Source organism: Aethalodelphis obliquidens, unplaced genomic scaffold (assembly GCF_003676395.1).
Source record: "Aethalodelphis obliquidens isolate GAN/ISIS:26980383/991018 unplaced genomic scaffold, ASM367639v1 scaffold45, whole genome shotgun sequence".
Lineage (NCBI taxonomy): Eukaryota > Metazoa > Chordata > Mammalia > Artiodactyla > Delphinidae > Aethalodelphis > Aethalodelphis obliquidens.
Window position 1 is genome coordinate 12,162,823 of NW_020837989.1, and position 24,150 is coordinate 12,186,972.

At 42.8% G+C, this 24,150-nt stretch overlaps 1 protein-coding gene across 4 annotated transcripts in view; it reads right to left on the bottom strand.

The window, feature by feature from the left end:
• SH3RF2 (SH3 domain containing ring finger 2) overlaps positions 1-24,150 on the bottom strand; it is a 144,342-nt gene that overhangs the window by 67,478 nt on the left and 52,714 nt on the right. For 3 of the 4 annotated variants that reach the window (XM_027081720.1, XM_027081719.1, XM_027081721.1), the window contains exons 3-5: positions 14,907-15,176; positions 11,493-11,588; positions 4,742-5,062 (exon numbers count right to left, since the gene is read on the bottom strand). In XM_027081720.1, coding sequence (XP_026937521.1) covers positions 4,742-5,062; positions 11,493-11,588; positions 14,907-15,176 — 687 coding nt within the window. Of the gene's footprint in view, positions 1-4,741; positions 5,063-11,492; positions 11,589-14,906; positions 15,177-16,398; positions 16,402-24,150 lie in introns of all 4 variants that reach the window. The other variant, XM_027081722.1, reaches the window with a different exon arrangement.

Consider the following 24,150-nt stretch of genomic DNA (forward strand, 5'->3'; position numbering starts at 1 on the left):
ATAATGTCTGTAAATCATCTCATATTGAGAGTTGCTGACTTTTAGTGGGCACTTAGTTAATGGCAGGTATTGCCGCTTCTGAAGACTGTAGGGAACCATTGGTGGTCTGGGGAGGAGAAGCCGACAAACGGATTTGGATTTTCCAGAGTATGGAGGCTATGATTGGGAGAATGGGTAGGGGTGAGGGGGTTGGCAGGGTGAGGGGTTGAGATTGAGCAAGGTTCTGGGAGACCAGGAAGAGACTGAAGCAGTGATGGGGACCAAAACTAAGGCAGTGGGATGGGATGAATAGAAACAATTGCGATTTAGGTGGCAAACTGAACTTGCTGATGAACTGGATGTAGAAGGTGAGGGAAAGAGAGAACTCTGGAATGACGACGGGCTTTCTATATAGCTGCATTGCAGTTGCACTCACTTGGGCCTGTGATACAGGGGAAGGGGCAGGCTGAAGGAGGGGGCTGGAGGGATTGGCAGTGGCGGGAGGGGGAAGGGAGGAAGAGGCTGAGTTCCCTGGGCAGGGAGGGTGCGTAGACTGGGGGAGCAGAATGTCTTAGGAAGGCTAGAGTTACAGCAAACAAGAGCACCTCATGGTGCTGTGAGTGGGGAGATGGGACAAACCGACTCCACATCCTGAAGAAGTCAGTTTTGGAATCTCCAGGGTGGACCTGGCACTGTGGCTTCCCTTAAGAGGTATTACTGACGGACTTCTTTCTAACTCGTGTCCCATGCAGTTGACTTTCCTTCTCCTTCGAAGGCATCGCCGTCCTCAGTGCAGACCTAGAGTTAATCTCCAGGACTCCCCCAAAGGCCAACTACATTGGTTCCAATCCCCCTTCTTAACCTCCTCCAGTGCAGTTTCCCACGGAACCTACTCAGAGTCTTCAGGTCTAATCCTGAATTATTTTCAAGCACAATTGTATTTAGTCCAAAGTTTACCTTTAAGGTCACTTCCTGACATTCCAGCCAGATGTGTCAGGTGGTTTCCCAAGGGTGGGAGGACACAATGACAACAGGAAAACAGAATTCCTTGCTTCAGCTTCTCTCTGTGAGAAGGTAGGAACTGCTACCCTTTGGTGTTTAAGAGGTGAAGGGTAATCCTCCTCTTCATTGTTTCTTTAGAGGTGTTTTCAGAAAACCTACTCCTTGATCCTCCAAGCCCCCTCCGTTTAGTTGGTGGGGACTGAACATTCTTTAAAGAGGCTTTTCCCTAAAAAATTTTCCTGGACTTTTTACACGTCAGTCACAGAAGGACCAATGTTCAAATATTCAAATATCCCTCTCTCAGGGAACAGGACTGAAGCTAACAAACGCCCTCTTCTCTGCTTCCGTAGCACTTCCTACATGTTCTAATTATGCATGTATTTACTCTGGATTGGTGCTTTCTAAACTGCATTGTGTCCCATCTCCATGGTTTTTGCCATATCCACATATCACTTGTACCTTTATTAACTAACTGTTCTTTAAAAAAAAGCTTAAACATGTTAATAAAGTATTAAAAATTTTTCATAGACTTCTGTGAACAAGAACTGGTATCACTTGTAAGATATGGAGGATAACCATCCGACAACATGATGAAAACATACAGTGTTATGAAATTCAGAGATGGGCAGTTGCTTGCCCGAAGCTCTGAGCCTGATGCCTGGTTCTCGCTTCCTGACAGAGGGAGATTAGCAAAACCTGATAGAGGATGTTAAAGACAGACTAGCACCAAACTAAGACTTTCTGATATCACCAAGAGGCTTGGGGAAAGTTGGAAAGGAAGTAACTTTCTCTGTCGACAGTTCTGTGTTGTAAAATTCCAAGTATCTTCCCCGCCTAAGTCAGTGTGGGAGCCATCAGGGTGCTCATCTCATTTTAGGAAGCCCTAACTCCACCATAGTCTGTCATTTATTTTCTGTATCCCTGCTAGACTGTGAGTTCCTTGGGGGCAAGACTTACTCCTGGTGCCTTCAGTACCGTGCACAATGCTTGGACACGGTAGTTCATAAAGGAACAAAGTGATAGTAAATGAAAACCTTCTTGAGGTGCAGAAGACTTAGGGCAAATTCTTTACTGAGGGGTGGGCAGGGAAGAGAATGCTGGAAGGCCTTGGAGTCAAGTGAAGATGTGCAAGAAAAGGGAGGCTACAGACATTCAAGATAAACTACATTGATGTAACGGTGTTGCCTGATGACATCTCTGTTAATGGCGAAGCATAGTGACAAGAGCTTATGGGCCAGAATCACACAATTCTACGGTCAGAACAGACTCTCACTGTTCACTAATTCTAGGAACGGTGGCCCAACCATTTTTCTTTGGGGGTCTTAATTACATCACTGTAAAGTGGTGAGAGTACCTCACCTACAAAGGCTCTTACCATATTTTAGGATGGAGCGCAGGACCCAGGACACTGGCAACAAAGAAAGAATTCCTTCCTCCCTCCCTTCCTCTCTCCCTCCCTCCCTTCCTTCCTTCCTTTTCTACCTATCAATTCTTTTACTTTCAATAAATGTTTGAGATTATTATTGCCGTTCTTGATGTTTTGGTAGTAGAATCCCCAGGACTCAGTCTGGTAATTAGTACATTGTAAGCAACTCAACAGATGTCTACTGGTTGAAAGAATTACACTTACCTGTGATCTTTCTATAGGAAACAATTCCTCCTCCAGTCTTCCCTGTCTATGTATACGTCACCACCATCTGCCCAGATGTTTAAGCCAAATGTCTTGATTCCTTGATTTACTACCTACTAGGGACTATGTACTATGAAAGGTGCCGGGATGGGGAAGGAGGGGAAGTTTGATAAGCTAGACCCAACCACAGCTCTCAAGGATGTTAGAGAAAAAGGAAGCAGGAGATCTTGTCATTTGCTCAACTTTCCACTCATCTTTAGATGTAGCTCATAAATGGGGCATTTTAAGAGTGTGTTTTTGACAACATCTGGGGAAACATGTAGAAATATTTATAATCCACCACCATGTGAATTGAGAAAAGGCTATCAGTACTGTGCAGTGGTTCCCTGGGGATAGGGTATGCCAATGCCACACTTTGGAATTCTCACCATTTGTGAACATTAGGAAGGAATACTACTTGTTTTGAATCCTACTAGGATTCTCTGCTTCGGTCCAGCCTCTCTGTTGATGAGGTAAATGACCAGGGAGAAGAATGAAAAAGGCACCGGGAAAGTGACTCTTGGTTAAATCCTTTGGGAAGCCAACTTATAGCTGAGTGAGCTAGCCTAGATCTACTGAGTGTGGGCTGTACTTCGTATACCTATGTCTATATATTTAGAAAAAATGGTTTCAGAAAAATTCTGCTAGTCTTTCGCTTAACTGTGAGTCACTAGGCTCCCATGTTGGAGCATGTATGTGTGTGTATATGTGTGTACGGGGTGTAGAACTTGGGGCACAAAGTGTGTATGTACTTGTAAAAAAGTGTTTGGAGTGTGTGTGGGTAGGAAGGGAAGGGAATTTCACAGTTTTTTAATGCAAGGAGAGTGTATAGGGAGGGGAGAGTGTAATTGTGTGTGAGTATGTATGTAGTGCAAGTGGCGGGCAGAATGACGTCAACAGCCGGCCTCCTAGAGATGCAGACAGTGGTATAAGGTCTGAAGTGCTGTAGCAGGTGATTGTTTTCCTTTTAGACCAGCACACAGGTCTTTGAGGAACCCTTGACTTTCTCCTCCTCCTTGTCTTGTTAAAAAGGGATTAGAGTCCAATTAAGTCATTTAATCCCAAGGTAGAGATTCATGTTTAAAAACAAGATTTACAGCTTAATAAAAGTTACATCAGTGCAAGTTGAGGTTTGTCTTTTCGAGTTGTCACCTGCATGGTTCCAAAGAGTGTTTATAGCAGAATACCTGACATGCAATTCTTAATTACTTTGCCTTGTACCTCTGGTCCTTCATCTTTTAAAGCATCCTTCAACCTAAATAGCCTCATGCTGTTAGAAGTAGTTCTGCTTCTGGATTGCCAGGATGGCCCCTTGGCTTATCTCCCTTCACTTGGCAACTCAGTGGCCAGGCTTAATAATAACAGCAGTTGTATTAATAACAATAGTATTAAGAGCTAATGCTTATTGGGTACTCATTATGTGCCAGGCATTGTGCTAAGCACTTTACATACATAATCTCATTAAATGCTCCATATGAAAACCACCAGGGCTGGCTTCAAGGGTATGTGACATGTGTAGTCACACAGGGCTCTGTGCTCAGAAGGGCCCTTCACTTGGTCTGATGCTCTGCTGTTGCCATCTTGAAATTCTTAATCATTTTTGACCTGCATTTTCATTTTTCACTGGGCCTTGCAAAGTATATAGCTAGTCCTGAAAACACCCAATAACCCATAGTTTCTTTTTCTTCCCTGTCACGTGATGCCTGATACATTACTGGAGGATGGAACAGTGAAGGTTAAACTGTGATCCCAGGAAACAGATGTCATTATCTCCTTGGAGGGAAGTTCTCTAAGGGACAGGAACCATGCCATGGCTCTTAGCAAGGGAAAGCAAACCCCCCTCCTCTAAACCTCAGTTTTCTCATCTGTAAAATGGGGGTAACAATAGCAATAATAATAATACCTAGCTCACAGGCTGTTTCAAGGATGAAATGAGATCATGTATAGACAGTTCTGACACATAATGACATTAGTTGTTATTAATGCATTATGGGGGCTTAGCAGGTACTAAAGATCCAATATTGCTTGTGACACGGTGTGGGTCACTTGCCCAACTCCAAGGTGCCCTTATCCCAGGGGTTGGTTCCCTACCTGCCCCACAGAGCTGGGAGGAGCATCCGCTTTCTCCACGTGCTGAGTGATCACAGAGGGGTTGCTGGAGCTGATGAGCACTGGGGTGCTGATCTCCACCATATGGTGCCCCGAGGGAGAGTGCACCATCCTGTTGAGGGTGTTCAAGGCCGTCATGATGGAGAACTGCCCGGGCCCCTTCCTCCTGGACCCCGGGCCCCTTCGGAGTGTGGGTGCGTTGGTCGCCTTGCCTCTGGAGGATGACACCAGGGACATGCCTTTTGTGTGGGATGACTGACGGCCTTTGTTCTTCTGTAGGAGGTGTCTTGCAGTGAGGTTTGGCTGAAAAGGCAAAAGGTCTGATGAGAATTTAGGCATCCTGATCTCGTGTGAGCGGCTGTGTCTTACCCAGGCTAGTCTGAAGTCGGCTCAGATGCCACCGCCTCAGTTGTCATTCCTTGGTCAGCTTCCACCTGTTATCAGTATATCCCAATTCCTTTACTATATCCGTCAATTCTCACAACTCTCCTGCAACGTAGCTACGACTCTTACTGAGGTCTGAAGAATTTAAAACAAGCCATGATACTCTACTCTGATTTTCCCGTCTCTCTCAGCATCATCCCAGCCTCCTTTACCTGGGGGACCCTTCCCTCTTCCTCTAGCCACCCCTGAATCCCCACCTCCACCCTTGACTTGGCTGTTTGCCCTTCTCAGTGTTCCTGCAGCCCCCATGCTTTCCCACTCCACACGGTAATCATTTATCTTCCTTTCCTCCGCTGGACTGTTAGCTGCCTGAGGGCTGAGACCTTATACACGTGTTCTCTGCTGTATCCCCGAGTGGGTGCTCAGTGAGTGTTTGTTCAATAATGAGTGGATGAAGTTGCTCAAGTTCATACGCTTGATAAGTGTTTAACCAGAATGTAAATCCATTCAGGACCCTGGATCACCTAAGGCTAAGACCACCTTTTACTACTTCCTTTAAATACTTTTACCTCATCACCATTCTCTCTTGTTCTATACCTCTTACCGTCAGTGGTGTGCTGGTACATCAGAAAAACAAACAAAACAAACAAACAAATGACCCCCCTCACCCCAATCTGTAGAGTTTACCAATCTCTGTGGTGTAAAGATCTACCAATGGTTTAACAACTGGCTAGCAAGATTCCTGAAAACCTAACACCCAGCCCTTGCCATCTAGCTCCAGCCAGCTCTAGCACCACCACTGACTGTATTGTATTTTGAGTACCCTGCCCACCAAGGGCCCTGTGAGTTCATGTCGTTCAGAAATCGGAAATATGCTGACAAAGGGGATTGTGTGAATAAACTTTCCGGGACAGTTACTTAAACTTCCATCATGATGATTGTTACCAGTTGCCCTCTAAAAGCACGTGTCTCATTCTAGTTTAGAGATTCACCTATAGAGGTAAAAGGGAGTTTGCTCCTTTAAGAACTTTTTCTTCATTTAAGAACTTTTTAATAACAATGTGAGGATGATTAAGATGATTAATATAGTTGAGATAGAAAATTTTAGAAAAGATGTAGTTCCTGCCACCAGAAGCTTGTAATATTGTGAAAAGAAACCATCAAGTAGGGGAAGGGGCATTATTATGCCCACTTTAAAGACAAGAGAGCTGAAGGGGTGACATACATGGCAGAGCCAGCATGTAAACAACCAAACAAGAAAAGACCAGGCGGTAATAAATGCTCTCATGTGTCAGAGGGTGACTGCGGGAGGCGGCTACTTTAGATTGGTGGGGGGCTGTCAAGGAAGACCTGCTGAGAAGGTGACATTCAAGCTGAGACACAGATGCCAAGAAAGAACCAGCCATGTGAAGACAAGCATGAGAACTTTCCAGGAGAGGGATTGCAAGCTAGTGGAAAGATCCCGAAGAGGGAGAAAGCTCAGGCTGTTTGAGAAAACGATGTGGAAGAACCAGAAAGAAGTGAGGAACAGGTGGTAAAGAGGAGACCATGGAGGCAGGCAGGATCCGGATCGCATACGACTGGGAGGCTCTGAGTCTATTGACTGTAATAGGAAGCCTTTGGCAGGATTTAGGTGGAAGGGTGACATGATCTGATGTATGCTTTTATTTAGAAGCTCAAGCTACGGTTTGACAGTTTCCCCCTTAGCGTCTGACCCAGCCATCCCACTCCTAGGTAATTACCCAAGAGAAATGAAAACTCAGGCTCGCTCAAAACTTGGTATGCACGTGTTTATAGCTGCTTTAGTGATAGCTGCCAGACAATTGGAAACAATCACAGTGTCTTTCAGTCGGCGAATGGATGACAGACTCTGGCACGTCCGCATCGTGGAGTATGACTCAACAAAGAAAAGGCACGAGCTGCCGATACACCCGACAACATGGATGAACCTCAAAGGCATTATGCTAAGTGAAGGAAGCCAGACTCCAAAGGCTACATTCTATGTGATTCCATTTCTGTGACATTCTGGAAAAGGAAAACTGCAGGAACAGAAGACAGATCAGTGGGTGCCAGGGGTTGCAGTCAGGGAAGGAGCGGACTTCCAAGAGGCAGCCTGCCCTCGTATTTTTTGGCAAGTGTTGGAACTATTTTATATCTTGATGGTAGTGTGGTCATACTGTATGCATTTATCAGAATGCAGAGACACCAAAAAGAGCAAATTTTACTGTATGTAAATAAAAATAAATACATAAAAAGCTCACTCTGGCTGCTATGCAGAAATGCCAGACCGGAAGGAGGGAGATCAACTGGGAAATTACTGAAATTATTTAGGGCGCTTCTGATGGAAGCCTGGACCATGTCTCATGTTCCCCCAGAGCACCCATCCCACCACTGTTCACCCAGTAAGACGATAATACACGCTCTCTGAGTTGACTGAGTAAAGCTCTTTCTGGTCATTCATAGCCACGATGAAATAAGTTAATTTTTTTCTGCCTTCACCTAATTGTTCTGCCCCCAGGTGAGCAATACCATGGGTGTTTCCATCAGCAACACAGACAAAGAGCCCCGTGTGACTCTGGGTCTTCCCTGTACTCTGCCAGGGTGATTAATAGCTCAGCGGGGGAAGGACTGCAGAGCTCTTCAATTTGCACCCACTCATTAGAAACAATATCCTTGAGGTCCACTGGGCTGAGCGAGGTTCGTATAACCCAGGCAGGCCCCGCTGGAGAAGTCCTGACAAGAACGGGCATAAGCTCCGTGTTTGTTTTACCACCTTTTACCCAGATGCAATTCAATAAGTCAAACGATACATTAACAAGAAAAATCCTGTTTATGCCAAAAAGCCCACCTCACTCTCAGAAGAAAGCTCTCCTTCCTTCCAATTGCTTTGCATGGCGCTGGTAGTTCAAAACTTATTTAAAGGGTTCTCGGCAAGTGCTGGTCTTAATGAAATGACTGGAATCAAATTTTAAGTACTGCTTTAAAAAGCTCAATTTAGATTTCAAGTAATTTTTGAAAACCAGGTTCCCAGATTACAGCAACCACTTGATTATCTTTTCCCCTTCTAGCAATTAGGAGAACAGGACCCTAGTTTGATGATGACTGTGAGGGTTCTTGTAATCACTAATTTTAGAGGTGGAGTAGTGGGGAGAGTATCCAAATGAATAATCATTAAATGTAGAAGTTTTGGAAAAAAAGGATATCAGAAATGGGTAATGAAGTCAGTGATGCCTTTTTTCCCCAGACCTATGAAGAAGCTTCTTGAAATAATACAGGGGACCATGCAAGCTCTAATCTGTAAAAATTTAAGCACCTCCTAGGTATCCAACTAGGATTAGTTGTAGCTCATCTCTGTCCTTGGAGACTTAACGGTTATCTCCCAAACATCGTAACTGTTCCTCTTCAGCATATGTTGCTTGATCCAGCAAATGGCTCTACCACTGACCCACACAAATCCAAAAATGGGGCGTGATCCTTGACCACTTCCTCACCCCTATCCCCCGCTCCTGTGGATCTACCTCCTAAGAGGTCCTGGAATCTGTCCAGTTGTTTCCAATCTACTAGTCAAAGCTACAATCATTTTCTAACGGAGCCATGTAGTAGCCTCCTAATTGATCTTTCTGCTTTTTTTAAATCCCTCCTCCTCAAATTATTCTTCCCACTGCATCCAGAGCAATCTTTAAGAACCCCAAATCTGATGGAGTCACTGCCTTACTTTAAATTTATCAGTGGTGTCTTCTGACTTCTGGGTCAAGTCCAAACTTCTTATGATACGGCAGAGGTGAGGATGCTCATCAAATACTCCAAGTAGTCCCCTATACTTCTCAGCTGATTTCAAGCCAGGTGGGACTATGTGACTGGTTCAGGCCAATGGACTATGAGTGGGAGTGACAAATGTCACAGAGCTGAGGCCTTTGCTGATACACAGCTCACTCTTCTTTACTCTTCCCCGCCATGAAACCTAGGAAGTCCATATGTTCCAGATGGCACGGCTACAAGATGGCCCGGCCTCATCAGTCTGGGTTCCTCAGTGACTGTGTGAGCACAGCCTCTCACCATTCTGTGCTGAACATGTAATATGGATTCGAAATAACTTTTTCTTTGTGAAGCCACTGAGATACAGGGGCTGTTTATTACCATAGCATAACCTAACTCATCCTGACTAATGCAGGAAGGTTTACAAAGTCTCCTGTGGTGTGTGTCCCATTTACTTCCCTGGCTTCATTTTTTTTTTGTCTCTCTCTTACTCTCTAAGCTCCAGCTCTAGTATTCTTTGGTCCTTTGGAGGCACCACACTTCCTCATCCTGCAGGACTTTTGCACATGTTACCTCCATTCCCTAAAACACTCTTCCCTCCATGCTTGCTCCTCATCATTTGTCAGATCTTGGCTTACAAGGCATTTGCCAACACCCTACCCAGGTAAGTTGAACATCATACTCTCCTCCCCCCAATAGTTCCCTCTCCTTCACTCTTTGCATCATTCATCACACTTATAATTATTTATTCATGTCTGCCCCTACAATCCTTGAAAGTAGGGACTCATATCTGTCTTGTATCACTGGAACTTAGCACAGGACCTGACATGGCAGGCACTCAATGAAAAATAAGTTGAATGATTGAATATATATTTAGGACAGGGTCACGTTGAAAGGTATGTTCTCTGAATTTTTTTCCTGGCCAGTCGGACCACCTCCCAAATATTTTTTTCATTCATTCACTTGTGAAGCTAATTTTTTTTTATGAAGTACCTGCTCTGTGTTGGGCTAGCCTGTGAAGTACAAGCCACACACCCATCAGTACAAGCCACACACCCATATTGTTCTGAGAAGAAAGAGACAACTGAGTATTCAACTAGTTGCTGGAATTTTATGGAAAAAGAAGATTTCTAGCTGAGCCTCATAAAATGAGTGAAGTTGAACACGTAGAGAGAATTGGGTGGCTGTACCTGGAAGGGGCCTCAACAAGAGAAAAAGCACGATCATTTAGTGAAGAGAGTAGGAAGACCAGCCTCTCTGGACCATTCCTCTTCCCCTCCCTTCCATCTTTCATTCCTTCCATACAGATTGAGATGAGAGGGTGAGGGAACCTTGACAGCTGGGCAGTGTTCTGGGCACACCATTCACTTCAGAACCCACTTCGGCTCTTACGAATGGTAGAACTGGTCCCTTCTTTCCAACTCTACCTCTGTTCTGTTTCATCCCACCCTCCTAGAGGGCAGGGAGCATACTTTCTACTTCTTTTATAGCTCAGCACCGCTAGCTTTTAATGCTTTATGCCTGGTAAGCACCCAATAAGTGCAGTTAAACAGTGAAACCTCTCTTTTAAATTTGTAATGACCTGCTTCAAGCTGGGGTGAGAATGATGGCTAGAGAGGTTAGGGGCTATAGGTTATATTACTATCCTGGAGAAATAGGTAGATAGCCTAGCGTGTGTTCTTTCTTTTTTTTTCAAAGTAGATTTAAAAAAACAATAGAAGTAATATGTGCTCATTTCTGAAGATTTACAAAATACAAGTCAGCAGAAGAACATGAAAATTATCTAGACTCTCACCATCTGGTGATCACCACTGTTAATATCTTGGTACATAGTCTTCTAGCCCTTTATCCATTTATATATACACATATGTATTTACAAAGCTAGTTTCAAGCAGTTAATTTTTTTTAATTGTGGTAAAAAACACATAACAAAATTTACTATAATAACCATCTTTAAGTATACAGTTCAGTAGTGTTAATTTTATCCACATTGTAATAGAGCTCCAGAACTTCATCTTCTAAATCTGAAACTTTATACTCATTAAACTTTATTTTACTTACCAATAAATCACAAACATATTTCCATAATACCAGATACTCCATGATATTGAGTATTCTCCTTTAACATTATTTTTAATGGGTATATATTTTTCCATCACCATAATTTAAAAAAACTAAATTCTTATTGTTGAGTTTTAGATTATTTCTGGGTTTTCACCACTAAGCACAATGCTACAATGAACATTTTTGCACATTTTGTACACATATCTTTGCACACTTGTCTTAATACTTCCTTATAATGAACTCTCAGGTGTGGAATTAGTGACTCAAAGGAGATGTACATTTTCAACATCCTTGATAGGAGTTTGAGTCTGGAAACGAGAGACGGCACCAATTTGTACTCCTAGCAGCAGAATGAAAAGGCCCATTTTCCCACACTCTTGCCAGAAATGGGTATTATCATCTAGCATCTTTTCTTTCAAGACTTTAGTTAGTTCTGAAATAAGCCTCATATCAAATAGGAATTACTCACTGTAGCACATGTATAATTCTGAGTAAGCTTGAATCAGATGTAGACTTGATAGTCACGTACCTCTACGAACAAGATTGGGAAGATGCCGACTTTATCTCCTAACTTGCCTTCTGCCCAGTTCTCATCCACTCGGTTGATCACAGTGATGATATCATCCTGAAAGAGAGAAAGTCTCCTGGTTAGCATTTACTGTGAGTTTTCAGGTGCTGAAAGCCTTCAGTGGAGATCGGCTTGGAGTCTCAGATGGTGTAAGGGGCAAGGAATGTAACTCTTTCACAATTTATTTACAAAATCTTCCACTAAAATAATCTTTCTCCATAAAGGGCAGTATTTGGGTCACCAAGACCAAAAGAGGAGTAGAAATAATTTGGAGCATTGAAGAAATCCAATAGGAAAACTTGGAAATGTCTCTAATTTTCCATCACCAGCAGAATCTGGGCTTTTCATTTAAATTAATCTGATGGAGAAACCAAGATGGAAGAGGTAGGGAGATAGAATTTTGGCTTAGCAAAAGGAAGAATGAATTGCATTCTGATTTTGAACACTTTTCAGTGTTCCAAAAAATTTTTTAAAATAAATTTATTTGGCTGCGTGGGGTCTTTGTTGCTGCATGTGGGCTTGCTCTAGTTGCTGCGAGCGGGGGCTACTCTTTGTTGCAGTGCGCAGGCTTCTCAGGGCTCCTCATTGCGGTGGCTTCTTTTGTTGCAGAGCATGGGTTCTAGGTGCATGGGCTTCAGTAGTTGTGGCTCGTGGGCTCTAGAGCGCAGGCTCAGTAGTTGTGGTGCACGGGCTTAGATGTTCCACGACATGTGGCATCTTCCCGGACCAGGACTCGACCTGTGTCCCCTGCAATGGCAGGCGGACTCTTAACCACTGCGCCACCAGGGAAGTCCCCCTATTTAATTTTTAATGTATCAAACATGAAGTGGCTTTTTATTTGAATGTTTCTTATTACCAAAGGTTATAGGGAGATTTGTAGAAACACTTGGAAACACAGATAAGCAAAACAAAGAAAGAATTCTATCACAATATAGATACAACCACTGTTAACATCTTGGTTGCCACATTTTTTCCCAGATTCTTTTCTATGAGGATAAAATATATGTGCATAGAGACACACTGATTTTTAAAAACTTTTCAGAAAATATACATAGGCATGCAATAAAGTACAAACATTTTAGATGTAAAGCTTGATGAATTTTTAAAATTGAATATATCCACAAAACCCCAACTCAGAGTAAGAGATATAAAATACTTCCAGCACCAAGATGGCTCTTTAGTACTCTTTCCTGTCACATAGCAAGAGGTAGCCACTACTCTGACTCCTAGCAAATACATTCATTTGGCTTATTTTGTGTTTCTTACAAATGATGTCATATAGGATACATTGAATTTTCACTTAATATCACATCAGGAATACCTTTCCATGTCCATGCCTGTTATCAATCTAAATCTGAATATTCATCCACTGATCTCTCTGATCTTCAGATCTATGCCCCTTAGTAATATAGACGAATCCAAATCTAAATCCATTACTGCATTATACCCTTTCTTAGATTTCTCTGTCCTTATTACAACCTGTGATTACATATTTATAGGTTATGATTTCTTTAATGCCGGTCCACCCCATCAGACCATAAACTTCATGTGTGCAGGGCCTTATCTGTTTTGTTCATTTTTGTCCCTAGGATCTTATGTAGCGGCTCCCCTATAGCAGTCAACCAATCATTCCTTTTTAATATTTTTCTTATTGAGGTATAGTTGATGTACAATATTATATAAGTTTCAGGTATACAACATAGTGATTCACAGTTTTTAAACAATATTTCTTGAATGCATGCATGCATGAATGAATAAATGCATGTGTGAATAAACTGGAAAATTTACCGAGATAGAAAATACTAGGAATAAAAGCTTCTGGAGAGAAGATCTTGAGTTTTTTTGGACATGCTGAGTTTAGGAAGACCATGTGATATCCTGGTATAGTCTTGGCCTTCAACAGGCTTCCAGAAGGGATCAAATCCTCTCTTCTGGGTCCTCTGTCCTCATTTCCCATTTATGTGTCTGTTCCTTCCACTAGACTGCTGGCTCCGTGAAGACAGGGACAGTGACTCATCACTTTATCTCCAGTGGACAGCTTGGTACATGGCTGGTTTCAATGAATGAACAAGCAGGTGGGTAAGTGTCCCAGTTTGCAAATTCCCAGAAAAGGGCAAAAAAGCAGGTACTGCTTCCTGCCTATGTCTTCCTCCAGCTGTGTCCCTAGAGCTTAGTGTCTAATGCCTGGCACAAAGTAAATACTCAATAAACGCTTGTGGAATTGAACTGCCCTTCTCCAGCTGTAGTCAAAGTATAAAGTTTACAGGTCAGCTACAGAATGACATTCCTTAGGGGACTCACTCTGAGGTGCTAAGACAATAACAAAGATCAGTATTTCAAAATATGGAGGACAGTGGGGTTATCTAGTTTGAGTGAATCTTAAGTAAATCTCATTTCCAGTAGTGATGGAATAAAAATGTTTTACAAAACAAAAGACCTTTCCTGAGCTACTGTAGCAGTGCCACTTGTACTTGTATTTGATCTACTTATCATAAGTAGCAAAGAATGAAAATCACCCCAACTTTGGTTTCTAAGAGAGAATTCAAATGTTTACGGAATAATAAGTACTGAATACGATGACTTAAAGTACAGTCGACCCTCCTCGTCCGCGGCTTCTGTATCTTCAGGAATCAATGTGTCCTAGAACTAATCCCCCTCAGATACCGAGGGATGGTTATAGTCTAGAATTTAGTAGACTTGTCCTTACTTGCAAATGCTGAAGAATCATCCAAAAAAAAAGAGAGGAAAAAAACCTTAGGGTAACTAATGTGTTTGGAAAATATATCTTGTAAGAGGTGATTTATGTGTAAAGATATAATTATGTTATTGTGTTGTTTGGAGTGTTTTGAATGCAATGTTTACAAACAAAATAGAGTGTTGTAAACGAGTAGTACTAGATGATCAGAACTTGGTCAGCGAGAATACCCCTGCAGATACACAATGAAAAGGTAAGATCTGTAGTTCTACACAGCACGCTGTTAAACTGTGTCTGTAATCTTCTGTCCAAGTGTCTGTTTATCTCACTACTCTGCCTGAGGGTAGGTGTTGTGACTTGTTCATGCTGTCTCCCCAGTGTCTGCAAAGAACAGGTGCTCAAAAGTGATTGTAGAATGAATGAATGAGTGTGCAGATACTTTGTTTTGCAGTTGCAATAGAAAAGGTTTGAGGATTCCCATCGAACTCCTATTAGATTTCTCTGGCGACTTTACTACCATATGTTTGAATTATACATACACATTACATATATAGGCACACATTTATACATTTATGGATAAAATATAATTAAAAACAATCAGCAAATATTAAACAAAAACTCGAGGTTCTGCCAGTCTTTATGTGGTCACTCGTGACTTTGGTAGCTGCCCAGAATCTTACCTTGAGGAAGGTCAGGCAGTCCTGGTTCTTACTCTTGTCCTTGTCACGCAGGTCGAAGTTGTAGAGGGCCCGGCAGAGTGGGGGTGGCTGGGGAAGCTGCTTGAGGACCTCTACGGAGCTGGCTGGGAAGATCCCACTGACTCCATTGATTTCCCCCTGGTACCAGTTCTCATCCAACTGTCTCCGGAGGAGGATGACATCTCCCTTATTAAACCTCAGGTCACCAGGATTCTGCCCTCGGTAGTTGCACAAGGCCTTTGCTCGCGGCACCTGCAGTGTCACGGATCAATAAAATATGTATGGCTTAGAGGCTGGAGGGACACAAGGGATCATATTAATAACTAAATACAGGGCACTTCCTATGTACTAAGTGCCGTACGTGGGTCATCTTGTTTAACCTTTGAGATAAACACTATTATTCCCCTTTCTAAGATGAGGTGACTGAGGCACAGAGTGGTTTAGGAAGTTGCCTAAGGTGACACAGCTGGGAAATGGCAGATATGGGGTTTGAACTCTGACAATCTGATTTTAGAGACCTGTTCTTTTTTTTTAAATATACATTTATATATTTATTATTTATTTATTTATTTTTGGCTGCGTTGGGTTTTCATTGCTGCATGCGGGCTTTCTCCAGTTGCGGTGAACGGGGCTACTCTTCCTTGTGGTGAGCCAGCTTCTCATTGCAGTGGCTTCTCTTGTTGTGGAGCATGGGCTCTTGGCGCGGGCTTCAGTAGCTGTGGCGCACGGGCTCAGTAGTTGTGGCTTGCGGGCTCTAGACCGCAGGCTCAGTAGTTGTGGCGCACGGGCTTAGTTGCTCCGTGGCATGTGGGATCTTCCCGGACCAGGGCTTGAACCCGTGTCCCCTGAATAGGCAGGTGGATTCTTAACCACTGCGCCACCAGGGAAGCCCAGAGACCCTGTTCTTTTTTTTTTTGCGGTATGCAGGCCTCTCACTGTTGTGGCCTCTCTCATTGCGGAGCACAGGCTCCGGATGCGCAGGCTCAGTGGCCATGGCTCACGGGGCCCAGCCACTCCATGGCATGTGGGATCTTCCCGGACTGGGGCACGAACCCATGTCCCCTGCCTCGGCAGGTGGACTCTCAACCACTGCGCCACCAGGGAAGCCCAGACCCTGTTCTTAATCACTATGCAGGGAACAGGATTTTGGACTTGACTCCACAACTATGTGAACTTGAGTGAGGCTGTGACTCTTTCTGGGATCTGAGTACTGATTTTGAATTACGGCTCCACCTCTTTGCTCTTGTGTGACTGTGGTCAAGCTATTTCATCTTTCTTAAACCACATTCATTTATAAAATGGGGTAATAATAGAATGTCTACCTCATTAGAGTTGCTGTGAGGACTAAAAAATATTGATAATGCATTCTGTGTATTGCTTGGTACATAATATGTGCTCAATAAATGACACCTTTTAGAATTAACACCTGTAATGTAGGGCTCAGTGTTGACGGCAAGAAAATTGAGGTGAAAACCCCCTGAACATAGAAAGTGCTATGTGAGAGTGATGCATTGTAATTTGTCTTCAGCCTGTCTAGAAAGTGTAAACCTCATGTGTGTTTGGATCTTTAGGAAGCACAACCGAGATGAGTTAATAGTCAGAAATCAATAATCACCTAAAAAAAAATCAGCTAAAGAATTGTCATTTGTCAAATCAATTGTCAGTCTAAATAATTATTTCAGTCAAATGCATTTCTTTTCCTGATTGAAACTGGTTTCTCCTAGGAGAAATGGCGTCACTTTGGTCTTGTTTGAGGTCAGTTTGACAAATGGAAAGTTCTAGTAACTTAGGTTTTATAGAAAGCCCATCAGTGTCACCTGTGATTGTATTGTATTTTGTGCTTTCCTCGGCCATTGGGTGGAGTATTCCCCTCTGCTGGGGACAGTCTTGCTGGGACCTTCAAGGACCTTCAGAATCTGCAGTGTTCATTTGAAAAGGAATTTCAAGCAGCTTCAGGGTCGAGACAAGACCTGAACGGCATCATATTGCTGATGGGACAGCAGCAGAGCAATGGTTTTCTGCTGGTCCCTGGGGAGTTAGAAAATCACAGGAACATAGCTCATCCTTGGGAAACTGGTGGACAAATGAGCAAAGATGTATGTGCTAGGAGGTTTAACACACTGTTGTAGATAAATGGAACCAGTTGAATAAATTATGATACATCCATACAATGGAAAACCCTACAGTCATTAAAACTGATGATGTTGATCTATAATTAATAACACTGAGAGTTACTCATAATATACTGTTAAGTATAATAGAAGAGATTAAAAACAGTTATGTAGACTAGGCTCTCTTTGTAAATATACATATATATTTTTTACCTGGGGAAAATGCTAGATGGCTATATACTAACATTTTAAGAGTAGTTATTTCTAAATGATGAGATTTTTGAATATTAAAAAAAAAAAGTTTCCCTAAGTGCTTTGCAGTGTTTTCTAACTTTTCTACAATGAAAAAATTGTACTGTCTATTACAATTGGATAGTAAAGAAAATGAATGAAGCTGGGGGATAAGAAGTGAAAGGTATGGGAGGAATTTAAGAAGAAAATAAGCCTAGCTGAGTGGGATCAACAAACCATGTAACTACCTTTTGGAGAAGCTTCTCCCTTACCTGAGAAGTAAGCAGGTAGAAGCAGATGGAGAACAGAGGATTTCTGGGGAATGATCTGAATCTGTTAGACTCCCAGGGTTAGACATATCAGGGAATAATTATTGTCCCTAAGCCTTCTCCCAATTTTACACTGTGATATAAATCACATTTTTATGGGTATATGAGCACCTGGCACACACTGGTCACACTTACCAGGCTCACTGGCAGCTACATCTGGCCAATGGGATATAAGCAAATTTTAGGAAGTGTCCCTACTGAGAGAGACTGACTTTCTTTTTCTTTCCTCCATTTTGCTATGTGGGATGCAGAGCTGGCGCTCTAGCTGCCATCTTGAACAATGAGGATAAGGGTCGCACCTAAAAAGGGGAGAAAGTAGTCTGGGTTGCAGAGCTGCCAGGCAAGTCCTGGACTACTTTACTTCCAGACTTGTGTCTGAAATCTAAATAAACTTCCATCTTGGCTAATACGCTGTTATTTTGGATTTATAAAAGGAAAAGAAAGAAAAGGAAGGAAGAATGAAAAAATTAGGAAAAAAGGAATTGAAGCTCCTTTGACTTTGCATAATAATGATAATATCAATAGCTAATATTTATTGAGTGCTTCCTCCTATGTACCAGATACTGTGCTAAGCACTCCACAGTATATTTTATTTAATTCTCACAACAACCTGTGATTAGAAAACTGGGGATCAGAGAGGTTAAAAATTTGCCAAAGTTCATGAAGCTAGAAAGTGGTAGATTTTGGAATTTGAGCTCAAGTATGTCTATTCTCAAGCCCAAGCTCTTAACTACTCAACCAGTGTTTCTCAAAATGAAGTCTGTGGTTTACCTAGATCAGAATCTCGGGAAATGTAAAAAATGCCGACTCTTGGACCCTAGCCCTGAACCAATTTGACCAGAATCTCTTAGAGGGCAGTTTAAGTAGCTGCATTTTTATCCAGCTCTCCCATCCATCCAAGTTTGATGCCGCTGGTCTGAGTTATGTCTTATTCTAACTAAAATGGAGATTTGATGTAGTTTTATAAATGGCTGAGCTGCTTTTTCCCTTTCTTTTCTGGAAGACACTCCCATACAAGGTGGCTTATGTATTTTAATGACTATTGAGCAAGTATATTAGACTAAAACTGCACAAAATGCTTAAATCTCTTTGAAGGTGCATAAACTTTGAAACCCTGAGATAGTACTAATTGCCTGACCATCTTCATCTTTTCTCTATCTCCCCTCAGTTGAGATAAACTATTGTGGAAGCAAACTGTAAATTCTATTTTTAACATGAAGACTCTTTTCATCACCTCTTTTCTTCATTCTCCCCTTTTACTCTCAGTTCTACATTCATACTTATAGAAAACATTGGCTTCCATGCTGTAAAGAGGGTTGGGGTGGGGAAGGAGAGAGAAAGAATCTGAAGAGGGGAAGGAAATTAGCATTTATTGTGTTTCTGGCAAGCCATAGAAATTTGTCTTACATTATTGCACTACTGCACTTTCCATGTACAGTACTATCTCATTTATAGGAGCTCAAAGCCCTGTGAAGTAGGTTTATCTTAATTTTATCCACGAAGAAACAGGTTCTGAGACGTTCAACCTTCAGCCAAAGTCACACAGCCAATGCACAGCGGCCCCGAGACTGACTTCCGTTCATTTGACGTCAAAGCCCTGATTTCTCTTTCATCCCGCTGAAGTCACCTAGTATGTTTTTCCATCATAAAACTCATTTGGGGTGATGTTTTATAATCACAATCTGAATAGAGTTTGAATGCCATCTGCTTGCTGCTGGCTGCACGAGCATGAATTATTGAACTCTAGAGCCCTCGCATAAAAGTTAAGCACCTGCCTGAAGAGACTCAGCTGGTTGATTCTATCCAGTCAGCAATGGTTCTCTCAAGGGAAAATGACTCCAAGTTCTGCAGCAGCCATCACCCGTTGTTCTGTTGGGTGAAACAAAACACCACCCCAATTGTTTTCTGTCTCGACAGGTGCAGGAGGGAGGGAGAATGGGGATAAAGTGGGTGTGGCGGTCTCACAGCCAGGTCATTACCAAATGTTTCTCCTGGTGTTTTTCAGTAAGCCAGATAATCCAGTGGAAGGCTGTGTGTGTGCCTACAAAGCTTTCCTTCTCTGAGATTCAAAAGGATTAATACTTCTATGCACCTGTAATTTGCCTATTGATTTGTCATCTCAGTAGGATGAGGTGAAAGCCACACGAGGTCCATGCTTTTGATGGAAGATAAAGCACAGAACCCTGAAATAAGGAAGCAGGGGGTATGCAGAGGCATTAGTGGTAAAATTATGTTGTAGTAGTTATGTGTGTTGGTAATAAAATGGCAGCCATCCCTTCTCTGAGGATCCACCCATTTGCTCTCCATCTTCTCATGGGCATGTTATTCACTCTGGTCACACCACATACACATGGGTATGTGGCCCAGGCTGGCCAGTTATATAACCGAGCAAGGTCCTGTGAAGGCCTTTCTGGGGACAGAAGCACCCCCACCCACCCCCACCATGTCCCTTGCCTCCTGTTTGTAAAGGAGCTTTAGCCTCCTAGGCCTTCCCTGAGTTCCAGAGAACAAATTCAATCAAAAATGAGAAAATGCAGAAACAAAAACAGTCAAGTGAGACAACATAATAGTTTAGCCATAATACAAAGTCAAGGACCTTCAGTTCCTCCTTAAGGACTATAAGTAATATTTTAGCCATGTCCTTGAGTTGTTTTACAGATACTAAAACCCTCCCCAGGTGAAAAAAGTTAGCTGCATGCTGACCATATACACGTAGACCCCAGACCAGTTAAATCCAAAAGGTTGATGATGTTAACTCCCAAAACACCACTCAGTTACCTCTCCACCAACCAATCAGAAAAATGTCCATGAGCTGATCCGGCACCCCGCAACCCTCTCCCTCACCTTGCCTTGAAAATCCCTTCCCTGAAATCCTTCAGGGAGTTTTGGTCTTTTGAGCATTAGCCACCCATTCTCCTTGCTTGGTGTCCTGCAGTAAACGCCGCACTTTCCTTCACCACAACCTGATGTCAGTAGGTTGGCTTTACTGTGCGGGTGAGTGTACCCAAGTTTGGCTCGGTAACAGAGTGCCCAAATCCTCCTGGCATAAAGCTTGGTACAGGGCAGGCGTGTGCCCCAAATAGGGTCAGTTAGAATCTTCTTTGACGTTTGATATGTAGACACCCAAGAAGAGAGTGTTTCTTTTGGATCATGAGCCTGGAGGTGGTAAGCCTTGGACTACCAGTGGTGATATTTCCCAGCCAGCAGACACACCTTCCTGAGTGAAGCTGCAGAAAGCAGCAGAACTAGAGATATCGTGAGATAAACAGGTAAGTAATGGATAGAGCCTTCACAAGAAAATTTGAATGTCTATATCCAACTGTGCCTAAAGGATACACAGTTAAATGAGATGATATCCTCAATGTATTGCTTATTACTGAAACTGCTTGGAGTTATTTTCTGACCCCTGAAACTGAAAAAGTCCTGATTAATACATATTAAAAACCCAGAAACAACAAAACTGCATAACAGTGAAATATCCAAAAAGCAGAATTTAGAAACAGCAGGAGGACTAGCTGCCAGTGAGCTCTGAGCTTATTTCCAATTGGAAAATAAAGAAGGAGGCATATGGATTGATAACAGGGTAAGAGAAAAGGAGCCCAAGACTGGAATCATCACAGTGATGAGACAAGGGAAAAAGCTGAGCTGGAGTGAGCATTCAGCCTGTTCCTGTGTAATGAACTGTTCACCATGCATGAGTGGCATTCCCACTTGTTTAGAAAGAGGTAGGCCTGGTTCTCTACTTCTGGCATCGGATGGGGCCAAAACCAACATGCTGAGCTAACTGCTTACCTCCCTAGCTGGTCATGAGATGGCCCGTCACAGGAGAATGGAGCCAAGAGAAAACATCCTGGCCTTTGGCTCAGGTATCATTCACCAGGCTATGAATTCTCTGCCCGAGAGTTTAGGATTTGTGTCTGAAACACCTCTGAAACTCTGTCTCTGAGCCCTGGACACAAGCAGATGTTTCATAAATGCTTGGTGAATGAATCTGTGAATTAATCAAGAAACATCCAGGAATTGCTATTCCTGGAGGAAAAGAATGCATATAAGATTAATAAATATGACTGATAATAATTATTGGAAAGATCTAGTGGCATGAACTAGAAAATAAAAAAGGAGAGTTTGGGTCCTCTGTTCCAAATTGCCCTGAATTTTAACAATTTCGTGCTACCCATACTCAAAAAGGTTTCCATACTCAAAATAAGCTCAGGAATCATTGAGTTGAACAAAGGCACACAGGCTCTTTTGCTGACTGGCTTCTCAGAAGTTTTACTCCACTAATGTGACCTTGTATTTGCATCTGGACCACTTTGCAGGATTAGCAGAATGGGCCTGGGGAATGCTGGGTAAAGTAAATGTGAGTTCCCCTGTGATTTCATTCCACTTGTGAGGCAAAGGGTCAGCTAACTGTCCTGGGTCCTAACTTCCCAGCTGCTGCTTAGACAACTGAGCCATCCTGCATCTCTCCCTCATGTTGGCAACCCTTTTGGATCTGATGTTGGGGGCAAGGGAGCATATGTTAGAAAGTGCTGGCTGGCCCTTGTGCTCATGTTTCTCTGGTGAGGAGGGGGAACACTTCAGTGCTCACTCAACAGCATCAGATCTATCAAGGCTTGACAAATCCCAGACCATCTGCTGCTTGGGGGCTTGAGATCATCAGACGGTCTGAATCCTGACATTCAAAGGCTTGAGATCATCAGAAGGTCTGAATCTGGACGTTCAAATTTGAGGCCAGGCTTATGAGACATACCATGTGAGTTTCTTCCTTCATAGAGAATTTTACTTGTTCAGGGGTGGTACTAGGGTGCAACAGAACACAGATGTTAGAGTCAAGTAAGGTGTTGGTTTGCATTCTGGCTTTTGTAACTTTGGCCAAATCACTTAAGTCTTCCTGATTCTTAGTTTGGATCATCCACAAATTGGGGCTAATACTAATACTTCTTTATGCAGTAAACTCAGCAAGTCTGTGTTACCCAAATCCTGCAGATTCCAATGGAAGTTTTGGCCCTTGACCTGGGCCAAACTCTCTAAGCCCCTGGAATATCCTGCCTGACCAGGGAGACTGTTTACCTGGCGTCTTTTTGAGTGCCACCCATGCCAGGCATTGTCTACCTGGTGAAACAAAGATCAAACTTATAAATAAACGAGTATACACATAATTACAAGTTGGAGTAAGTGTTATAGAGAAGAATAGGGAGGTGATAGACGCTGAGGGATGGAAGGAGAACCGTGCAAGGAAGGTTCTTATTATCGGCCTTATACCTATATCTAAAAGTCTATTCTGTCCTGTGACTTTTGTCATGTATCTCTCTCCTTTTTCTCTCCCCCCAGCCTTTTGTCTCAGCCTCTCTTCTTCTAGTCCTAGGCAGAGACATGGGAGAGCACAGCTCTCCATTTTCCTTCCTTTTTGTGTGTGTGATTTAAAAAAAAAAATTAATTTATTTTTTATACAGCAGGTTCTTATTAGTTATCCATTTTATACATATTAGTGTATACATGTCAATCCCAATCTCCCAATTCATCCCACCCCCCCACCCACCTCCCCCCTGCTTTCCCCTCCTTGGTGTCCACATTTGTTCTCTACATCTGTGTCTGTATTTCTGCCTTGCAAACCAGTTCATCTGTACCATTTCTATATGCGTTAATATATGATATTTGTTTTCCTCTTTCTGACTTACTTCACTCTGTATGACAGTCTCTAAGTCCATCCACATCTCTACAAATGACCCAATTTCGTTCCTTTTTATGGCTGAGTAATATTCCATTGTATATATGTGCCACATCTTCCTTTTTTTTTTTTTTTTTTTTGCGGTACGCGGGCCTCTCACTGTTGTGGCCTCTCCTGTTGCGGAGCACAGGCTCCGGACGCGCAGGTTCAGCGGCCATGGCTCACGGGCCCAGCCGCTCCGCGGCATGTGGGATCTTCCCAGACCGGGGCACGAACCCGTGTCCCCTGCATCGGCAGGCGGACTCTCAACCACTGCGCCACCAGGGAAGCCCTCCTTTTTGTTTTTAAACATCTTTATTGGAGTATAATTGCTTTCCAATGGTGTGTTAGTTTCTGCTTTATAACAAAGTGAATCAGTTATACATATACATATGTCCCCATATCTCTTCCCTCTTGTGTCTCCCTCCCTCCTACCCTCCATATCCCACCTCTCTAGGTGGTCACAAAGCACCGAGCTGATCTCCCTGTGCTGTGCGACTGCTTCCCACTAGCTATCTATTTTACGTTTGGTAGTGTATATATGTCCATGCTACTCTCTCACTTTGTCCCAGCTTACCCTTCCCCCTCCCCATATCCTCAAGTCCATTCTCTAGTAGGTCTGTGTCTTTATTCCCGTCTTGCCCCTAGGTTCTTCATGACCACTTTTTTTTCTTTTTTTTTTAGATTCCTTATATATGTGTTAGCATGTGGTATTTGTTTTTCTCTTTCTGACTTACTTCACTCTGTATGACAGACTCTAGGTCCATCCATCTCACTACAGACAGCTCAATTTCATTCCTTTTTATGGCTGAGTAATATTTCATTGTATATATGTGCCACATCTT